At 44.5% G+C, this 21,476-nt stretch overlaps 1 protein-coding gene across 1 annotated transcript in view; it reads right to left on the bottom strand.

The window, feature by feature from the left end:
• The window catches only part of CLEC11A (C-type lectin domain containing 11A), a 53,462-nt gene that overhangs the window by 15,968 nt on the left and 16,018 nt on the right, over positions 1 to 21,476 (bottom strand). Inside the window, exon 2 of the mRNA XM_085616132.1 lies at positions 11,138 to 11,504. Within this exon, the coding sequence (XP_085472258.1) occupies positions 11,138 to 11,504 (367 nt within the window). The remainder of the gene's footprint in view (positions 1 to 11,137; positions 11,505 to 21,476) is intronic.

Below are 21,476 nucleotides of genomic sequence, written 5' to 3'. Positions count from 1 at the left end.
CCCGGCTGTACAGCGCACCTTAGGTGGCGAGATCGAAGTGCGTGCGACGGTTTGGCCGTCCTTGGACGGCTGTCCGAACTGTCATGCGCACTTGAAGCAGTGCCACCACTCCTCCTCCTCCTCCTTCCTGCAGATGTGTCACGTTTGAATAGATGGCCCCGTCCTGTCTTCGACTACAGGAAGTGAGCGAGGAAAAAAAAATTGATAATAACCTTTGTTTTTATCATTTTACTTTTTATTTTTCACTGCTGAAAAGCAGTGGGGCAATGCTCCTCCACCTTATCGGAGGAGCCGCCGTTGACCTTCAGCTAAAGAGGGAGCGTTAAACCACAGGGAGGGCGTATCCCCAAACCAGCTTTTGCATCACTATAGCCTTACTGCCCGCTGCCCAGGGCTACACCTGTTGCTAAAGACCCTGATCCCGAGTTACAGGCCCAAGCCACAGGCGAGGAACTATAACGAGGGAAAGAAGCTTTAACAACCAGTATAGCCCGAGGCAGAAGAGCTATAAGGCTATTAGAGCATTCCACCCACTAAAGGTAGAATGTTCTAAACTAACAAGGGGAATACAAGGGGGAAAAGGGTGGAACATGAAGACAATAAGCCACTGAGAGATCTCTGAGCTGAGGAAGGTGTTATCCATCAAAAGCTCTAAATGACTAACCTGTTTTGCCCGCTTTTGAGTAAGAACAGGTTTGGTGGCCCCTAGTGACCTAGGATATGAGACAGCCCATCAAGACTGCAACCATGTGCTGTCAGCAGCTTAGGAGCTACATAGGCACGGATTCCATGAATACCCACGTTAAACAATAATAATAATGCATGACTTACACTCCAGCATTCTTATTTGCCATTCCCATCAGAGCTGGAAGGGACACACCATGTAGGCAGACTCAGCTGGCAAGCAGGTTATACATGCTGTGATCGAGCCAAAGCCAGCCTGTACATCTGCAGGTAAGCAGAACCATATTCATCAAACAGCGTTTACTCCAAAAGCTCTGTTTGCCTCAAATGAATGTGTGATGCCATCAATATGCTTCTTTTTTTCCCCGTATGTTTTATATAGCACAAACTAGACCCGAAGGTATCAGAGCGCTTTACATGAGCACCAGTTGCGTTACAAACGAACACATCAATTTTTTGTTTTTTGTTTTCTTAAGCACGGGGAGATTTAGTGATTTGCCCAGGATCAAAGGATGTTGAGAGTTCCAGCTTTGATGTCGACTGCCCTAGCCATTAGGCCACATTCTCTCCTCTTCCTTCTTGTCCGTGAAAAGAATAAGGGGTGTTTCAACGTTGTACTGTCATTAGAAATATGAATAGCAATTGTGGGCAGTTAGAAGGAGAATCCTCATATAAAAAAGCATTTTAATCGCCAATAGATGTGGCCTTAACAGGTTCCTTTTTAGGAGACATGCTGTATTCAGAATATGGGCTTGGCGGACTGCCCATCTTCTTAATTGGTTCCTCTTTCTGTCCTTTGGAACTGCTGGTTTTTGTTTGCCGAATATACTTAGGAGTCCCTCCTTTTGGACTGTTGTATCCTCCCATGACAACTGCCCCTGATACATATGCTCTTAATCATCATTTTACTTAGAGAGCTATGAGAGCACTCTTTTTTTGTTGACCTGTCTCTGCTCATGTGTTCTGTTTACCTCGCTTGAGCAGCTTCATTGGCCTGCCCACTTAATATCCCTGTGCCATCCACAACCTCCCCCTCCCCCCTCCAACAACACTGCTTGCCCGCCCCACCACCCCTCCGACATCGATGCTTTTTTTAAATGTTAACTTTTAAATGAATACATTGTAGTGTAGGCATGGGGAAGACCAAGTGATTTTCCCAGAATCACAGGATGTTGGGCTGAAGTTGAGGCTCGAACACGGATCCCCAGCTCCCGAGTCAGCTGCTCTAAACTGCTGCGCCACATCCTCTCACTCTGGGGATCCATATTGGAGTCTCCCTTTGTTTGCCTCAACGGTGCTGCTCTTACATCAGGGTACTTGATTTTTTATGCACATCTACTGCTGACTAGGAACTGTTGCCTGCTTTAGGAAAAGAGTCCCACAACAGATGTCACCCACCCAAGATCCCTTAGACAGACATAGCCCCAGGCTCGATCGCCTTATTTATTCACTTGAGGCAAGTAGCGATGATTTACACGAGTGCGAAGGCCCACGAGAGGCGGTGCAGTGAAGTATACTTGCCAAGATAGCCCTTCTTCTAAATCAATGCCGGTACATTTTGGTTCTCGAGTGTTTTACATCTTCGGCCATATTCAAAAAGGAATGTTTCATTGGCAATGAGACTGTACGTAGGAAACAGCTCTCAATTTAAGAGCAAGTTTTACCTTAACATGGGAGAAGCTTCTGTCATGTATCAAGGTAGGTTTCTACAATATTGCATTTTAAAGTATTAAAGAATTTACATAATATGCTTCCCTCGCTTTTCAAACTTTTCTAATGCTACTGGAGTGGTTTTGTTTTCTAGAAAATGGTGGAATGCCTGGCTGTGTTTGCGGCGTGTGGCTACTTAATGGAGTGCCCGCTGTAAGATGGTCATCACATCGTACTTTGACTCAAACGTCAATGGCCAAGTGTACTTGTTTCCTTCTGAAGCTGCCAGCTCACCCTAGTGTCACGTGATGAAAACACCTTCCTTTCTTGCTGAAACACGAGAAAAAAGACTTGGAGCAGGAAATGGCAATGACCCTCCACAGTCTCACCATTCCTTGTTATGAACACGGGGCCTTCCAAAGAACAAAACACTCTGTGTAACAGGTGCTCATTCGTATGCTATTTCATAATAATGTAATAATACACTATTTGCCAAATATTATTAACACCAAACAGGTTTACAATTCATACACTAAATAGAAATGTGGTACAAACCTTTAGAATTTGTTTTTTAAGTATGTATTCACAAATTATCATAAATTCTTCCCTGCTGTCTTTCCAAACGTTAAGCCACCTATGAACTCAACAGCGTGGTGGTCCCTTGCAACATGGTTGCCTTGTGTAGACGAGTACATTGACATCCCATTACGTGGCCATTCTTGCCCTGCGTTTGTTTCCACTTTTACAGCATAAACCAATGAAAACTTCTTCCCGCCCCGGGACTGCTCAGCTGTGAGTAGGGCTGGTTGGCACTGCAGCCTGAACTCACAGCTGTTTTTATGCTGTCAGTTTACCACTCTGAGTGCTTTTGAATACGTCACTGCTCCGTAGGGTCGTATTGGTAACGCGGGCACTTGGGCAATGCCCGAGGGGCCGGTGTCCAGTTCCAGCTTTGGGCTGCTTTTTTGAGCAGTCTGTGGGGCCGATTTGGGTGGTTTCTGCATTGTTCGATGCCGCCAGCGGCCCAGTGGGTGCCTGAGAGGCCTTTCTAGAGGCAGATGGACTTCTATTACCTCCCTTTTATCAACGGGCAGAGGTGTCACTCACTTTCTCTGGCTGGGTCTGCCCATTAATGCATGCATATTGAGCGGGGGCAGGGGGCCTGGGCAGAAGTGGCCTCACTTGTATTCATGTGTATTTCACCAGTGTAAACTAATCCGTGCATTTTTTTACCCCCCTTTTTTTTATTAAATTTTGCTGAAGCAGTGTTTTGCGGAAAGACAATATGCAAATGTGGGGTCCCTTTCAAAATCCTCACCCACGCCTACAAATGCCTACACAACACCGGATCCAAATAACGCGATGACAGAATTACCCTCCACGTACCCAAAAGAAACCTTCGCTCAGCCAACCTCACACTGGCCTAAACTCCTCGCATCCACAGAGCCAAAGCAGGTGGGAGATCCTTCTACATCGTGGCCAAGACCTGGAACGAGCTCCCGGCAGACATCAGACGTGCCCCCTCCCTGAACACCTTCAGGAAGACTCTCAAGACCTGGCTCTTCGACTAAACAGCTCTGTCGACCCCCCCCACCCCGGGCCTTGAGACCCTCAGCACGCTTACAATTCCCTGATTGATTATTTTAGCGTGCCCCAATCCAACCCTGTGCTATGATGCCATCAGGGAAGTGATGCCTCAACTTCACAGGACTATCGTTTTCCTTTCAACTGGAACAGATATTCTTTCATTTATAGCACAGTAGCGATTAACTGTTTGGAAATGTTACCGATATTTTTTTTAGCTTACATCAGAAGAATAAATTATAGACCTTGGAATAACTGTTTTTGGATACCGAGAAGGGATTAATATCAGCCTTTCCAATTGTAATCAAAAAAGTTTCAGGGGATACGCTGCAGTTCTGTGTTATACCACAGGGCGGACTGGAAGAGTTGTGGATCGTGTTTAGCATCGTACATAGGGGCTCATTACGATCTGCCATTGTTGCGGTTCTGGGACCGGCCGCCGGTAAGGCGGCGGTCCCGCTGAGTGTATTAGGATGTGCCTGCCACTATGGTTGCAAACCACAAAACAATATTCAAAAACGTTCTGAATTACAACGCCAATAGCTCTAACTTTCACTAATTGGAGACCGATTGCATTGCATATGCTTGTTTCACTTTTATTCTAAGTATATGGCACAAGAATAAAAAGAACAAATGTTGTCATTTACACATGATACTCATTCCTTGTAATAAAAATGATAAATTAAAATAATTAGCAATGACATAATTCTACGGGTATTACCTAGCAGTCAAGCGTACTTAAAATTGGTCTAGAGACCCGTTTTCGTTTTAATGCATATCACATGAATATATGATTATTTTTTGTGCAAGGAAAGTTTACTATTCCATTTGAGTTAATTTAACCTACAGATATAGTTTAAACACTCAAGGATAACTAAATGAAAAAGAATAAACAATGAATAGACAAATGCTTTGGCAATGTCAACTGATGACCCACCAGCCCCGGTACTAAAGTACACTTCTTTTTTGGCAGATGCGCACATGCAATCAAGTAAAATGCACCAGCACTCACAATAGAAGAGAGCTAATGGCTGTTTGCTGTGCTGCGCAGAAGTAAAATGTGAATAACAGGTGAACCAACCAATGGATGAAAAGGACTAGGCAAAGCCCCTTATGTATATATGTATATGTTATTTATGGATGTTCAGCTCTCTTGTTATCCAAGACCTTTTTAGGGCTCGCCTGAGCCAGCGCATGCGCTGCTCTGGCAAGACATTTAGTAAGTGGGATTTTAAAAGTCCGACCACATGCTTTTGCTGGCCTCAAGCTTGCAGTTACGCACGTGGTGATGCGCAGAGCCGCCATCTGGCTTTCTGTCATGGCTCATTAAGTCTTACAACCCTTACAGCACGCGAATCACTTTTATTTCTATGCTCCTCCACCCCCTGCTCTCTGCTCTCACTACCCCCTCCCTTCTCCCCCTCCCTCCTCGTCAGTTACCGGGCTTCAGCTTGTTCTCTTTCCTTCTATGCTCCTCCACCCCCTGCTATCTGCTCTCACTACCCCCTCCCTTCTACTACCCCCTCACTTCTCCCCCCCTCCTCGTCAGTTACCGGGCTACAGCTTGTTCTCTTTCCAGAAGGTGTATTGAAGCTCTTTACGTGAGCACCAGTTACATTTTGCAAGGCCATATTCATTCATTTGTTAGGCTTGGGGAGCTGAAGTGATTTGCCCAGAATTGCAGGATGTTGAGCCGAAGCCAAGACTGGAACCACAGTATGCAGCTCTGCTCATTGCGCTACATCTACTCCCTGGAGGAGAGGGTTGCTTTTCTTTTTGGCACGCACCTCTCCCTTCTTTTCTTTTTTGCAGGTTTATATTTTACTATTATTTCTTCCGGGGAGGACACGCTTGTCAGTGTGCAGTGGGACACCGCTGGTGTGCTGTGCAGTCTGCGGGAAGAAATGTGGTGCATTTCAGTCCAAGGCACAGGTGTACTGCACTTTACTTCGTTGTTCTTGTACTTAAGTTCATTGATACTGGGATGGTTTAACTAGTAGATGTTGTTACCAGATTTATAGTACTTGAATCACCCACCGCAGAAGGATGTAAGGCTTTAGTGTGCCTTACCAGGAATAGACCCCATAACCACCAGAATGCCACCTTTTGTCAGGGCGATCGATCAACTCACTGAGCCATCCTCTGTAGCATACTTTTTGTTAATTCACCCATTTTCTCGCTCAATAATGGAGCTTTAAACCAAAATCAAACTGTACTATTTGTTCTATATAACGGGAACCGAATAAAATCACAAACAATCTCAAACTGTTTCCAATGGCTATAATTTGTTTGTAGCTATGTACGTTTCATTGATCATTAGCTCTCTTGAGTGGCAGAGCGGGGGCATGCTGGCACTAGAAAATTTACATAGACAAATGAATTAATAACGTCTTTTGTTAACTTGAAAATACCTGACACGATATGCTGGTGGCCTTCTGCCTTGTGTACACTTTAACAAGTGACTGCCATAGATGTATTTGTGATTACATTTAATGCACAATGGATACTTTTTGGCTTCTGAGGCTAGAAAGCTCAGCGAGCGGACACACCGCTCTTCCCTTTTCAGCTACGAGTCTCTGTTTCAAAGTGCGCATGCCCGCAGCTGCTGACTGTGCTTTGATCGTGGGGTGAAATCCCATCAATGGAATGGCTGAATGAAAGCTGCGCAGACTATTTCTTGACACTTGTACTAACGTAGAGACGTAATTTAAGGTGTACCCAATTTACAGAGATGTTTCCTATGTTTTAGGCACCCATGAACCCTGTGCATGTCTTAAATCTGCCGTACCAAGCGGTATCCTCCCATCCAATACATGTTAAGGTTATGGCTCATATGAAGAAGGCAGTTATGGAATAGAGTGCAAAAGAATAACATGACATTGTCTCGGTTTCTGTTGACGATGACACAAAGTAAGTCACGTCTATCAGAGCCTTTCCAACATCCATCCTTAGATGCTCGATGTCCTGGGGCTGACAGGCAGCTTCTCCTATAACGAGTATTGGCAAAGCCATTTGGTTTTGCCTATGCAAAATGTATTGGCTTTATCAAAGTTTTTTTTTACATGTTACACAGCAGTTGAGCTTCTGTGCAGCGTGGCTTAAAGTAAAACAACAAAACCAAAAAAGCTATATGACGCCATATTAAGCCATGCTCCACAAAATCTCAACTTCTGTGCAACATGTAAAAAAGAAATTGACAAAGCCAATAGATTTTGCATAGTCGAAATCTAAAGGCTTTGCAAATGCTTTTTTCTTTTTCGCTAATCACTCCATCAGAGTCCATGTGATTTCTAGATGTCTTTTGTGTACTTATCTCCCCCAGCCCCCCAATCCATGTCGCTGAAGTGCTCGCACTTGTATGCTTCTCCACCCTAATTACTATCTGGCCCATGTGCTTCTCCACCTCAGTTTCACGTTTCTCACTTTGCCCGTTTTGTTTTCACCCCCACCCCCTGTGCTCCACATTGCTCTTTCCGTGTTTGCTTCTCCCACCCATGCCCTCCGTGTTGCTTCCCTCAACAAGCATCTTTTGTGTTGCTTTCTCTAACCCTGTGTTGCTTCTGCTCCCCCTGTGTTGTTTCCGCTCTCTGCAGTATTTCTTCCCACCAGGTTTAAGAAAACGAAAAAAAAGTATGCATTTTTTTCATTGCATTTCCTAATCCAACTTGACTAGCGCAAATAAAAAGAAAACAAGCATTGGCATAGCCAATAGGTCTCGCCTTTGGGACCTTATAAGTGTTTAGCCATGCAACAGTTGCATAACTAAACACTTATAAGGTCCCAAAAGCGAGACCTATTGGCTATGCCAATGCTTGTTTTAACTGCTGCAATCTATTGAAGCCTCATGGAGAACATCAAAGCAGCCGTGCGGCCGCAAAAGTGATCGCGATCAAACATCAAAGCGGCTGTGCGGCCGCGAAAGTGAAAGTAATTGCGGTAAAGCGCGACGCGCGTGCCCGCGCACATGCACTGTAGCTCTAGGCTGGCCTGGTAGCACTTTTTGGAGCCCTCACAAAATGTCTCGCCAGACCAGCGCATGCGCTGGGTCAGGCGAGACCTAAAAAGGGGCTGTGTCATTTGTAGGCACTCGCATACGTGACGTGAGTGCCTACAAAGTGACGCAGTCGGCCACATCATAGGCTATTTTCCATCTTATTTAGTCACGCTGGACAGCATAGCTAAACAAGCATTGGCATAGCCAATAGGTCTCGCCTTTGGGACCTTATAAGTGTTTAAGTGTTTAGTTATCCAGCACAATATCCTTGGTGCAACAACATCAAGTGTTGCATGACTAAACACTTATAAGGTCCCAAAGGCGAGACCTGTTGGCTATGCCAATGCTTGTTTTCCCCTTACTTATAGGAGTGGCTTACAGCCAGTCATCTTCATCCATTGGTATTCTGTTGTGTCATTCACATTTATTTTTCTGCCTACTACTGCATACTGCATGGACCAGTGGGCCAGCCTACTTAGCCATGGGCTTATTTCAAGGGGGGGGGGGGGGGACTGCATTCTGATATTTTACAAGGAGCACATCTGCATACGAGTTAGTTCCCCTTAGTGCCAGGGACTACACAGACTCTATGTGTGTTTTTGAGGCCAAACAAATATTTTTGATTTCAGCCATTTTTTCTTATTTTTTATTTTCACTGAGGCCCACCAGTGCCCCTATCAATAAAGTTTTACAAAAAAAACATGATACAACTAAGCAATATTTCACAAAACCAAAAGCTTTTTTGGGTTATATTCAGGACCACTGGAATTATGCGGCAGGGAGGGCCAAATTGTGTGGCAGGGGAGGGCCAAATTATGTGGCAAGGCAAATTAGGCGGCATTGTGCCTGTACATTTTGTGATTGTATTAATTCATTATTTTATCATTTTTACACTTGTTAGAACTATCTGGGCATTAGCTGCACCTCATTAGTATCAGTTAAACACCCAGATATAGCAATAAGCTATAGGAAGGTGACCAGTCAACCTTTCCAGGGGGCTTTCCACTGCAGTACAACTTTTTTTGCTGTGTTTTTACTAACTTTTGAGCTGATTGAGCAAGAAATTAAAACAATTGTCAAAATCTGCAGATTAATACGGCAGATGGTGGATTATGTGGCAAATGCGGTAAATCTCTAATTAGGCGCAAATCGCCGCGGCCACACAATCGCATAATTCCAGACCCAGTGGGCCTGATTATATGGGACTGGCAAAACAGCTTATGCTCTATTTATGCCAGATCTATAAGTGAATGAATGAGACAGCTTGGGGAGAAGACTGAGATAGAAAGAAGTCCTAGAAATGACAGCAGGGCCGAGGTGGGAGTCCCCAAAAGAGGGGGAGCATCTCGATGGAACTGAAAGCCTCTTCGCATAGCAACAGATAATTTAGAGAGCCAAATAACTGGGGAAATTGGAACACCATGCACATGAAGAAGAGGCTACCATGAAATTTACGGAGGGAGGGGCAGGGATGAAACAACCATTATTCCGATATTGAATGACAACAATTAGTGACAAATTAGTATATTTCCCCTTGGACTGCAGAGACTGCACTTTAGTTTCTGCTTTTGCAGTGTTCAGGGCGAGTCTCGTGCCAGGAAGATGGCTCCGCTTTCCTGTATTTGCCTGTGACGTCACGTTACCGCCTGGCTGTAAAACCCATCCACCACAAGCCCCCCCTCCTCGCTCCCTCCCACGAAACAAGCGATTCCACAGCCCTGCGGCCTCTCTGGCAAGCTGTCAGTGGGCAACCTCGGGGCCTCGGCAGGGCTGGAGACCCACCTCAGCACAGAGGACCAGCTGAGGCCTAGCCCAGTAATTGCAGACTGCGGTTGAGGGGAGACTGCAGCTGCCCGGGCACCATGCCAGCGCCACCTGAGAGATTTAACTACCCTTCAGCAATCTGTGCCGTCTCTTATCAAAGGGATCGACAGTGATGAGTCCAAAGTGGGCCTCTTCGCGTTTCTGCATTTCTTGCAAACATTGTCTGTCTGATGTCTGTGAGCTGCCAGAGAAATGTGGGGCAGGGTGGAAAATGCGACGTTATCTTTCCATGCTGCAAGCTACATTCCTGTGGCTGGTTTGAGGTGGAGGGGGCAGTGGTAGCAGGGGAATATTTCCATTTCGTTCCCTGGTAGTAGTGGGCAGGGGTGGGTGGGGATGGGGGGGTGTTTCCACCGGTTCCATTTGGATATCCTGAAGCAGCGGCGTCGTGAGCCCCCCACTCTAGCAGCTAGAGTCGGCCCGTTCTTTCTGAGTCTCTTATACGTATATATGGCTGCAGATGGAACTGTGTACTTGACACTGTAAGGGAACATCATGGCAAAGCGGTGCGGGCTGAGGGTGCCAAGTACAGAGACGGGCACAGAGACAAAGAAAGGATGTAAAGGGAGAAAAGGAGGGTCGAGAGAGAAGCACACGGAGCAGGGAGAAGAAAAAAGGTGGGAAACAAAAAGGAAAGGAGGAGACAAAAAGCAACGAAGAAAAGAAGAAAGAAAGGGTGACGAAGGTGGAAAGAAAAAGATGGAAGGAAGGGTGAATGAATGGAGGGAAGTAAGGGAGAAACGAAGGGAAGCATTGAAGGACAAATCAATGGTGAAAGGAATAAAGGAAGGAAGGGGTAATAGTGAGAGGAAGGAAAGGTGACGGATGCCCAGATGCTAAGGGGGGGAGGAGGGATGGATGGAAGCATGGATAGAATTGTTCACAAAGAATTGAGCTCAAGGTGTGGTTCACAGTGGGGTGTGTTATTGTGTTGTGGTTAGCTCTGTGTCATCGAGCCCAGGTTCCTGGCTGTGACAGCGAGGCATGATGCGCATGCGCCGGGAATGAGAGTTCCCCAGGGCTCATGGGGGGATGGGGAGAGGGCGGCTGGTGTCTAAGGGCTAGCACGGCAATCCGAGGTGTGGTCCGCAGGCAAAGCATTTTATTTAAATGTCTGATCTGTGCAATTTAGGCAGGAAGAAAACCATACATATTGAAAATGCATCCTTAGTTTCAGAATTGATTATATTGTTTCAAAACATCAATCTTATTTTCCCTTAATACTCATATAAGATACATATTGATCCTATTTGAGATGATTATGGCCCTACATTTTGAGTAGATAGTTTATATCCCTATTTTTCAACTTGATGAAGTCACTGACCTGAGCCATGGAGCCAGCAGTGATCATATTGAGTTCACACGGCTTAAGCATCGACCGTAATTGCTCTTTGTACTCACAGATGTAGGAGAAGTTGTCCTCTACTGCGGATGTAGGGCTCTCCATCGTGGTTGGGGAAACATCTTCAAAGGTATCTTCAGTCTCATCCTCCTCTCTCTCCTCTTCTGTCTTTTCTTCATCCCCGCCTCGCTCTGTTCCTTCTTGTTCATGTTCCTCTTGTTCGCTCTCCTGTTGTTCGCTCTCCTCTTGTTCTGCCTCTTCCTCAGGCCCATCTTTTTCTTTTGTTTTATCCGTCACTTCCGCTCTCTCATTGTCCTTCAAATCTCCTGCGGCTTCGGTGGCGTTGGCGGTCTTCTCCTCTGCTTCTGGGACTGGTAGGGGGGGTTCCCTGGTGGGTTCAACCTCCGGTAAGTCTCCGTGAAGGATCTGGGCGACACGACACAGAGACAAAGGGGTTACACAAAGCAGAGTAGGGACCCTCAAGAGATGTGTGCAAAGGACGGGTTCATCACAATCAACTTGAATCAACTTTGAATTGTCATAGGCAAAATAGACACTTTAAGCACCGAATTAATTCCAAATACAAAAGGCCACTACAGGCCCCCCTCCCAATCAAGAGGCAGCGATAACGAATCTGTTCAGACCTCATCCATACCCAGTGTAGTTTTAGCTTCGTGAATTCATCATTTTAGTGTGTCAATCTGAGCATACTGATTGGCTGTTTCTAGTCTGTGGTAAAGTGTCAACACGTATCTTTTTATTCCTCTTCCTCGCCACAGTTCTGTGTTTTTTTGCAACATGTATTTATTAGAACAAAGAAATGAGTAACATACTCACGCTCTCACGCGTACATTAATATTCTGAACTTTATAATCAAGAACACAACCTCATACGTCGCCCTTCAGGGCGCCACAAGCATTGGTAATGATACATTTCTGGCATGAGAAAAAATGCAAATGCCCAGGTTCCTGCAAAAGAGGGGAGGAGCAGCGGAGGACCCAAAAATATCTCAGGAAAGGGTATGCCGGCTGCAGTATCCTGCCATTGTTAGCTACCAAGAGTGACCCTTGTGTGGAAGAGAGAGGCGTGTACCATGTGAGCTCGCTTGCTGAAGCAGTGTAATGTTCCAGGGATGTGGTCCATACGCCACTGAAAGTACATCATTGCACCGCAGTAGTTCAGAGTTATGGACATGACCTCCCCATGACTTTGATAAGCCCCCATACAGCTACACGGCCTCAGTATCGCACTCCAACACACAGCCCAGCAAGGGATCAGTACAAAGGCAGAGCAGGGGCTTATGCGCCAGAGTCTGAGAGATCCTAGCGCTTGCCAACACTACGGAGTGCAGCCTCGGAACGCTAGGGACGTGTCGGCATGTGGAACACTCAAAGAGCCCTTTCTCGCTCCATCAGCAATCAAGCTGATCCAGCAGTTGCCCTTTAGGGACGGTATGCACAAAGGTGTGCGTAAAAGCAGCCCTGTGTTTGCCATCCTTATAAAGAGACAAGACAAACTGGAAGAGCATCATGGTAGGTGTCTGTACTAATGAATTTACGCGTCAACTTAAAAGGGACCCCAAATGTGGTTGAGTGTATCTAATTTGTCATTGGCTCTGCTTGAGACATATTCAAAGGACGCTATCAGGGATATTAAAGCCATTCATTCCTCCGGTGCAGGTCGTGTCACCTGCCTATAATGGTGCGGCACACACAGTTTTGATTCTGGAAGGGAGGTTGCAATCTATGTTCAGTGGGGACATTATGGGCATGTCTCCTGTGTCATGTAAATTTGGAGGGGGGTAGAAAAGGGGAGATGAAGCAACTAGTGTGTGCCAGTTTGCACCATACCACTCGACAGTACATTTGTAACATTGAACAGTGTCCTAGGATGTGTGTCTGATCACACTCAGGTATCGTGCAACGCCAGCATTGAGGGGGTAGCAGGAGACACGTCCTAAGAACTATTAGAATGACCAATACCAATTATGCAACTTCATGAAATAGATGAAAATGAGCTTAGATTCTCAAGCTACGCTATCATGGCTGGGCATTTGATCACCGATTAAACCACAAAGAAAGAAAACACGCCATGTGATCTTTGTTTTATTGATCTCTTGTTACATTACATACAGTAATTTATGCTGCTGATATCATATACGTGTGCACAGGTCATCTGCAAATCATGGTCAAGCTGAGCATGTTTCCTAAGAAGGCATTGCTAGTGTAATCTCAAGGTGTATCATGGATTTGTCGGATTCACCAGTTTTAAAAGTACAGGTCAGTAGCACGTGCATGAACCAGCAGTGACGTCAGTGTTTTTTTGCTTTTTAAGCATCATTGGTTTTTAAGTGACAGTTTTTATATTATTACAAGATCTAACTATAAGGTCTTTTAACCTTTGGTTTTATCAGTAAATTTCTGAGTTTTTTAAATGTAAAGTAATATATTATTATCATAGTTAACTATAACGTCACTTTAATCTTTGTTTTTTCAGTGAATTTGTTGGGGTTTTTTAACGCAGTATGGGAAACTGCATGGGAAAAATGCATTTTGGGACCCCCTTCATCCCTCCCCATTTTCTCGACTCCCGCTTGATAGATTACCCCAAAATTTTCCATGGAAATACATCAGGTGGAAGAAATTTTTTGGGGGGAAGTTTTGGGTAGATTTGTCAAACTATGCCAAAGTTATTAGCAAAACAGAAAAAAACACTCTTCCTATAGAAAACTCTGACCTATCTATAACTACAGTGGCAAGCACCACTGTCTAATAAACACCAATCCAGAGTATATCTGTTTTCTACTTGGCATCTGTGGTGCAGTATATGGATTCCACTCCCATGGGTGGGGCAGTTGGGTAGGGGGTTTAGTTAAAGGAGACCTAAGTGATTTGTCTCCCAGTGCTAAACTGGCCTCTGGATATCCAGATTTCGAGGCTGGAAAAGATGGGCAATGCGCCAAGACATAGAAGGCCTGAGGAAGAGGAAGATGAGCACAGGAGTGGTGGGGGGGGCACACTGGGGCCAGGCGGCAAGTTTCAGAGGGCATAGCTTGAATTTGGAACCTAACTCCAGTGGTGCAGGAAGACGGTGGGTGGGATGTCATAACTCCATATACCTCTGCTGGGAGAGAAAGTTCACCAGCTGGTAGGATCACCAGCACTGGCAGGCCATATATATCACAGCATTGTATCAGCTCAAGTGTAGGAGAAGGGGTAGAGGTAGGGAAAGGGGAATGGGCAAATCCTGTATGGGCATTCTGTTCAGAGTATTCCGGGCTGCTTCATAGTACTATAGGGCTCCTACTAGTTTTCAGCAGGAAATGAGCGGGCGGCTAGTCTGTCAGTGCAGGACTGGGGATAGGAAGTGAAAAACATGGCTGTCTTACCAGTACTATTCAGAAGTTTACCTGTGCTTAACAATACGAGATAAACTAAAAGGGCCAGCTTTGCATTATCACACATACAAAATGGAATGAGTGAAACGAGTATTGTACATGAATACATCTACAGTATTTGTATTCAATGTTGCAGAATATAGCAGTTCTGAAACAAGCAGCTATGATATTCTAAGCTAACTACAAAAGTGTTTTTTACATTTGTGAGATAATCCTATGTTCAGTTTCAAATGTCAGTAGACTGTGGTATGATTTGAATAGTAACCCACTCTCTGTCTTGTTTACCCTAAATTATGGATTCTACTCAGGTCTGAACTATCATGCGTTTACATTAGTTTATTTAACTCATTTCTAAAGCACACATCAGAAACGAATGTATAATATGGGGTTATTTGTGTGTGCCTACATTGATGCCTGGATGAGCATGTGTGGCTGTCTGCATGCTCCCTGTGTGTGCCTATATGTGGGTTCTCTGAGCACTCCTGCAGTGTTGTATATCCTTGAGCCCTATAAAAAGTTTAGTCTGTTAACTTTGCAACCGTCTGTTAGTTCAAATAAGAAAACAAAACAGGTAGGTAGCAACCTCAGACTAAGGGATTTGACAATATGCCTCCAAGGTGGGAGGGCTGTGTCGGAGTCTCATTATGCAATGTGCAAGATCAGTCTGCCCTCAGTTCATTCTGAGACCTAATTAAGAGTAAGATGCTAATCACTACATCGGTATTCATCCTAGGGAGGAGAGTGGCTTGTTTATAAATATAAAGAAGGTACCCAGAATGAAGAACTACATGTGCCAGTTGTTCTTCTCCACCATTGGATGGTCATTAATAGTCATAAACACTAAAATAGCATATCAAGCTCACCTCGGTATGAGGTGGTAGGAAAGCCAAGGGAACTACAAACATTGGAGTAAAAGTAATGAGGGCTTCTGGTAATGTCACTTGCAGAGCTTATCTTTGTTTTAAGTAAAAGCACTAGAAGCCTGAATGTACTGGTGGACAAGATTACCACCATGCATTGCAAAAACTCTTGGAAAAAACTAGATAACCAGCAAATTGCTAACATTGTCAACAGGAAACTGGAGTGGAAGCCAGTTGTACAAACATGTGCTTCATCTAAATATGATTTCCACTCCTCTTGACCGAGAATAAATAGTGTAAACTGCATGCAAACAACTCAACTCTATCATCACACTGATATCAGAGGTTTTGGCCATGTCCGCCATCTACAAGATCTTGGTGACCAGCCTGCAAGGCCAAGGAGCTCATCTTAGCAAGCACTTCAGCATTCTTTGGCTGCTGCATTGGGGCTTTGCAAACAATGATTATGAAAGTGAATGATTATCTTCAGATCCAACTTTGAGATTACGGGTAACACTATTTTCAATGGCTGCCCTATGATAGTCTGTCCAGTTATGCTCCTCATTATTTAACAGCTTCCTTATCATGCTCTGCACATAGTGTTACTTTGATGGGTAAAGCTAATCCGACGAACGGGGATAGCTGATGTTGCCCCTCTCACTATTAGGATCTCTACCGTACTGGCTCTTATTTCCAGCCATCAGGGTGTCAAGTGTGCGAGGGTGTGTGAGATGCAACCTCTTGGGTCTAAAGGATTCTTTCCTGTCCTCTGAACTTTGTAGTCCGAGCAATCTTAAGGAGATTTGTTTGCAAGACTGTTGAATCCTCCCAAAATTCCTCTTCGCACAAGGAGCCTGCATTCTTGAGGCGCTTATATGCCCATACGGATTGGTGCTTCAGCCGTTCTTCCTCCCAGGTTGAGACTAAAAGGTATTTTTAGGATGGTGCGTGTCACCGGATTACTACTTAGATCCTAGTTATTTAAAATGAGCGTTTACAAACCTCTCTATGTAACTAGCTTTCGTACTTGGACACACATCTGTAAGAGACCTTACAATCTACTACATAGATGCAATTAAGTGCTTTCAAGAGGTAGATTCATAGCAATGTAAAGTGTGTCCACCAGGTACGGTTCATGCACCTGCAAAATGTGTCTCTTAGACCTGAAACTTCTTCAGATTAGCACAATCGCCTTCATAATTGCTATGATCAGAAAGTCTTTAACAAGTGCCTCCAGTAACAATTCATAATCATATTATTTAAAAAAAAAAAACATGGCAGGGCGTTGTAGTCCTTTATCAGGAACATATAACTCTTCAAATAGAACAAAGGTCTAGACTGCATGAACCCTTTGTAGAACCCAATAAATCTAGAAGGCATCTTCAGAGGTGGCCATGGTGTGGTCAGCAAGGTCAGGAGGTTAGAGTGCTTAGAACCCAACAGTGAAACCCTGGATTTGATACTGCCAGGACCAAAACCTTGTCTCAGCTACCTTCTCTGGATTGTTCTACCTTCTCTGGATTTTTCTACCTTCTCTGGATCCTTCTGTTCAATGTTATATTTGATCTCGAATGTCTTGGAGCAGGTGTCATCTAGAGACAAGAGTCACCATAGAGCCACAAATAATTGTGGATTTTTTACTTCCCAAGCTGATAAAATAACTCATTGGGTAAATTACCAACTGCTGAAAGATCTGTGTGACTTTCACAGAATAGGTTTAAATGTCCGCAGAATAAATCACCTTCAAGAACTTGGATAATACTAACATTTGTCGCGTGCAGCGCTATGAAGCTCGAAAGAGTGTCAGCCAGCACTGCATGTAAAAGAGATTTTTATTCCGAACGAGTTGTTGTTGAGCTGAAATTGGGAGTGCAAATTTAGGTTGCATGGTAAAGAGATTGTGAAAAAAAGAGCAGATATTCTAAACTAGCTTCAGTTCGCAGGCCCTTTGAATCTGAGATGATTACTCATGGGCTGAATCTCATGGGTCTGAGTAAGTCACCCTTCTGCTAAGAGGGCGTACCATGGTCCCCAGATGGAAATATGGTACATCAAAATGGATTACTCATCCCCGCTGTCTACTGTTGCTGTGTTCAGCAAAGAATATCTGCTAAATGGGCACATCTTAATACTGCACTACAGCATATTCAAAACCAACCACAGAGTCACCAAGGATAAGTGAGTGTGTTTTCCCTGACATCCGTGTAAAAAAATATTAATTATGTTCTATTCCAGGCACTCAAAATATGATTAAAATGTTGTTTTTCCAAATCAGGAAACAGCTGCACTACACAAATAAATAAAAAGCCTTGTTCCTCGTTCTGGGTACACATCTCACTGCTGCACCAATGGACTAGCCAGCTCTCTTACACAATAACAAAACTTCAGACACACTGAATGCCAGTTAGACTCCACCATGGCTGATGAATGCCAAGGCCCTCGTGACTCTTCCCTTGCAGAGTGCACAAGCACAGTGTGTGGGTTAAAGCTACATCTGCTACACGCAGCGAAGGGGCCAAAGCTCCCCAGCTGTTTTTTGAGCCACGTTTCATTTTGTTTTGTTTTTTAGTTGTTTCCAAGTTGCATTTCTAAATACAATATGGCAAAGAGTGAGGGATATATTCCTGTGCGCATGGATTTAATTTAAGGAAGGTGCCCACAGAGAACTAGGATTAGAAGTAACTGCTCCTGCTCCTCTGCTCCAGATGTCCACCTGCCCATTGCTCAGATTGTATCAAGCTGTGCAGGGCGGAGTGAGAAGATAATTAACTCCATGCACCTGGGGGCATATTTACAAGAAACTGACAAAGCGTGATATTACACCAAAATTGGTAACGCCGCACTCCGACAGTTTCAAACTAGAGGGATGCGCCATATTCTCAAGAATGCGGCGCACCCCGGCGTTACCCATAGTGCTAAAAAACCTGCCAGCGCAGACACCCTAGCGACATTTTGTTAGGGTGCCTGCGCTACAGGGGCAATTGTTTATGTGCAGGAATGCACACCTTCCTGCACATAAACAATCGTTTACAGGTGATTTACTATATATATATATATATATATATATATATATATATGTGTGCTGCACAATGCAACACACATGGAAAGAGCAAAATACGAAGAGAAATAAAACATTTCTCCTGGTAGCACCTGCTTTAGACCAGGTACTCCTGGCTGTATTTTTGGTGCTGCCCCATCCTTGTAAATATGTGGCAGCATGAAAAAGCAATGGATGTTGTGGTGGAATGCCAACTACAACACCCATTGCATTCCCCTTTCATGCTAAGTGCTGCATGAATAGGGGCATTATGTACAAAGCGTCGTTAAGCCACCTTAAGTGGCTTAACGCTGCCTTGTAAATAAGGTGAAGGAGTTAACACCACCAGAATGTCTAAAAAAAAGTGACGTTCTGCTGGCGTTAATTCCTTGTAAATATGCCCTTTGGTGTTCTCTTTCTGATAGAGAAAAAAGGAAGAAAGACGCTGGTGAGAGAGGCTCCCATAAACAACAAAGAGGCAGAACTGTGACCAACAGAGACACAGACAACCAAACACGGACATTTTAAGCCAAAGACAACAGTGTGACCATAAGCTGAACTTGCCAGAGAGGCTGTCATCTGAAGACGCTGATGAGACCGCCATCCAGAAACACCATTAAAACTGTCAACCAGCGATATAAGTGCCAGACGCACAAGTGGCATTGTCATTTAGCGTAACTAGAGGTTCTTAGTCAGAGATGCCAGTAAAGGGGCAGATATAGCGTGAGCCTTGTATGCATGGGTTGGCATTGTAGAGCGTGAATTTAGCTTGACATCAACAGAGAGCTAAAGAGGGGGCATGGCCTCCAGGAAAGTACAATTATTGGGAGAAGATCAAAAGTAGATGGTCAGGTTAGGTGCTGTGCTCCTTGAAGAGGTGTGTCTTTAATTTTTTTCTGAATTATAGGAGAGTTGGTGCTGCTGTCATGTCGATAGGGATGCTGTTCCACATACCGGAAACATGAACAAAAAAAGCTTGCCTTCTGTTTTTTACCTTCTTGCAACGTTTTGTCTCCAGTCTAGCGGTATCCTGACTCCTGGGCTGCCACTGTCCCTCAAACTCTGTCCCCCACCCATCCTCGCCCTCAAGACTTGCAACCTTTTTGTCAGCTAAGCTAGGGTCTTGTTGTTAAGGGTATTATAAGTGATGCAGTTCATTGAAGATGATACAGGTTGGAAGGGAGAGGCACTGTAGTTCTTTTAACATGCTGGTGATGTGGTCTGATTTTTTGCCACTGCATGTAGAACACGTTTCAAGTGTGCCAGGGTGGTATCGGGGACACCACTGATCAGGGTGTTGCCGCCATCCAGATGGAAGACTAGGACTTGTATGGGCTCTCTGAAGTAATCTTCCAGGAGAAACACCCTCACATTTTCTAGAGGAAAAGTTCGAATCTAACTCTTGGTTTTAGGATGTGTTGCTTGAATAAGAGGTCTGTGCTGATGGTGAAGTTAGAAAAATTTTGCATGATTCTGTCATCTGAGGGGTGAAACATGGTAGGTTTAAGTTTGGGAGCCAAGCTTTAATCTGGGGTTGTTTGGTGCTGCTGGTACACAGGAGAAATTCAGTCTTTGTGGGGTTTAGTTTAAGTTAATTGACATCCAAGATCTAAAGTTTGAGGCTGATTTGAGTCTCTATATGTCATTGGGTGAGGATATTTTTAGGTAGAGTTTGGTATCATCTGTGCCTTGGTGGATTTTGATTCTGCCGACTGCAAGAATAGATCCAATAAGTTAAAGATGATGAGAGAAAGGATGGAGACCTGGCGTACTCACAGTAACAGGATTATCCGTGATCTTGTGAAACCTATTTGCACAAACCGGGACCAGTTTGTGAGATAGAATGAGAACCATGTCAAGATAGTGCTCGGAAATCCAAAGTATGTTTTCAGGGTGTTGATCAGAGCTGGATGCTCGACTATGTCCAAGGCCATGTCAAGCAGGATCATAAGGCAGGAGTTATTCTTGTCATTAACCTGAAGCTGCCTCAGTGCTACAGCGTGGCAGCAGCCTTATTGGTAGTCTAATCGAAGATTATTCTTGCTGATGTGCTCCTGTAGCTGGGTAATAGCTGTTTTCCCAATTATTTTCCCTATGAATAAAAAGTGGGAAACAGGGCAGATGTTTGTGAGGTCAGCTGGATCCAATGATGTATCTTTAGTAGGGGAAGGATCTGATCTATCTTAAGATTATCTTTGCTTAAGGTGGCATTGACAATATGGAGAAGGGTGTGAGAGTCTCTCCATGGAAAAATGCGATGATGGAATTCTTCTTAGGAGCTTCCCTTGAGAGGGTTTCGGAATACTGGAGCGATCAAAAGTGTGAGAATATATTGAAGGGGGTATAAATTGTCGGTGAGCCATCTGCCAAGTTCATCAGCTAAACTTACCAATTAGATCAACAGCCAGACTCACCAGAGAGACTGTTAACCAGAGACCCAAGGTAGTCCGTCCCAGAGACAACACTGAGATAGGTAGAAACACCTGAGAGTTAGAAACACCTGAGAGACTGTCAGATGCAGACTTCAGTGAAACTGTCATCAAGAGACATCAGGGAGGCTGTCCGACAGAGACAAAATTGAGACTAATATTATGAGATGGCAGTCACACCATCAGCGAATAGACAGTAGTGAGTCCGTCAATTACAATGGCTGGATTGACGGCCAATCACACCTGCAGTCAGAGATAGTAGAGCGTGTGTCATGCAGAGACAAAAGTGATGCTGTTAGAGAAGCCAATAAATCATATGCCAAAGGTATATCAGAGACACCGGTGAGACCGCCAACCACAGAAACTAGTGAAGCTATCAACCAGAAACAACGGATAGAAGGACACCCAGAACCAGTGGATGGTCAGTCTTAAGGAGATATTAGTGAGACACTGGCTGGGGAGAATACCAGAGACACTACAGAAAACTGTTAGCCAGACACTTTTGAAGGTGCAGTCAGAAACACTAGTGATACTTTGAGGTAGATATGCCAATGAGACTTAAATGCAGTCAACAAGAGCCACTCATGAATATGTCTCAGTATAAAAACCAACAAGGCTGTCAGTAGGAGAAAGAGGTTAAAGGTAGAACAACGAAAACATCAGAATATACTTACC

This window comes from Triturus cristatus, chromosome 7 (assembly GCF_964204655.1).
Source record: "Triturus cristatus chromosome 7, aTriCri1.1, whole genome shotgun sequence".
Lineage (NCBI taxonomy): Eukaryota > Metazoa > Chordata > Amphibia > Caudata > Salamandridae > Triturus > Triturus cristatus.
The sequence above is the reverse complement of the archived record's forward strand: the minus strand, read 5'-3'. Positions and strand labels throughout refer to the sequence as shown.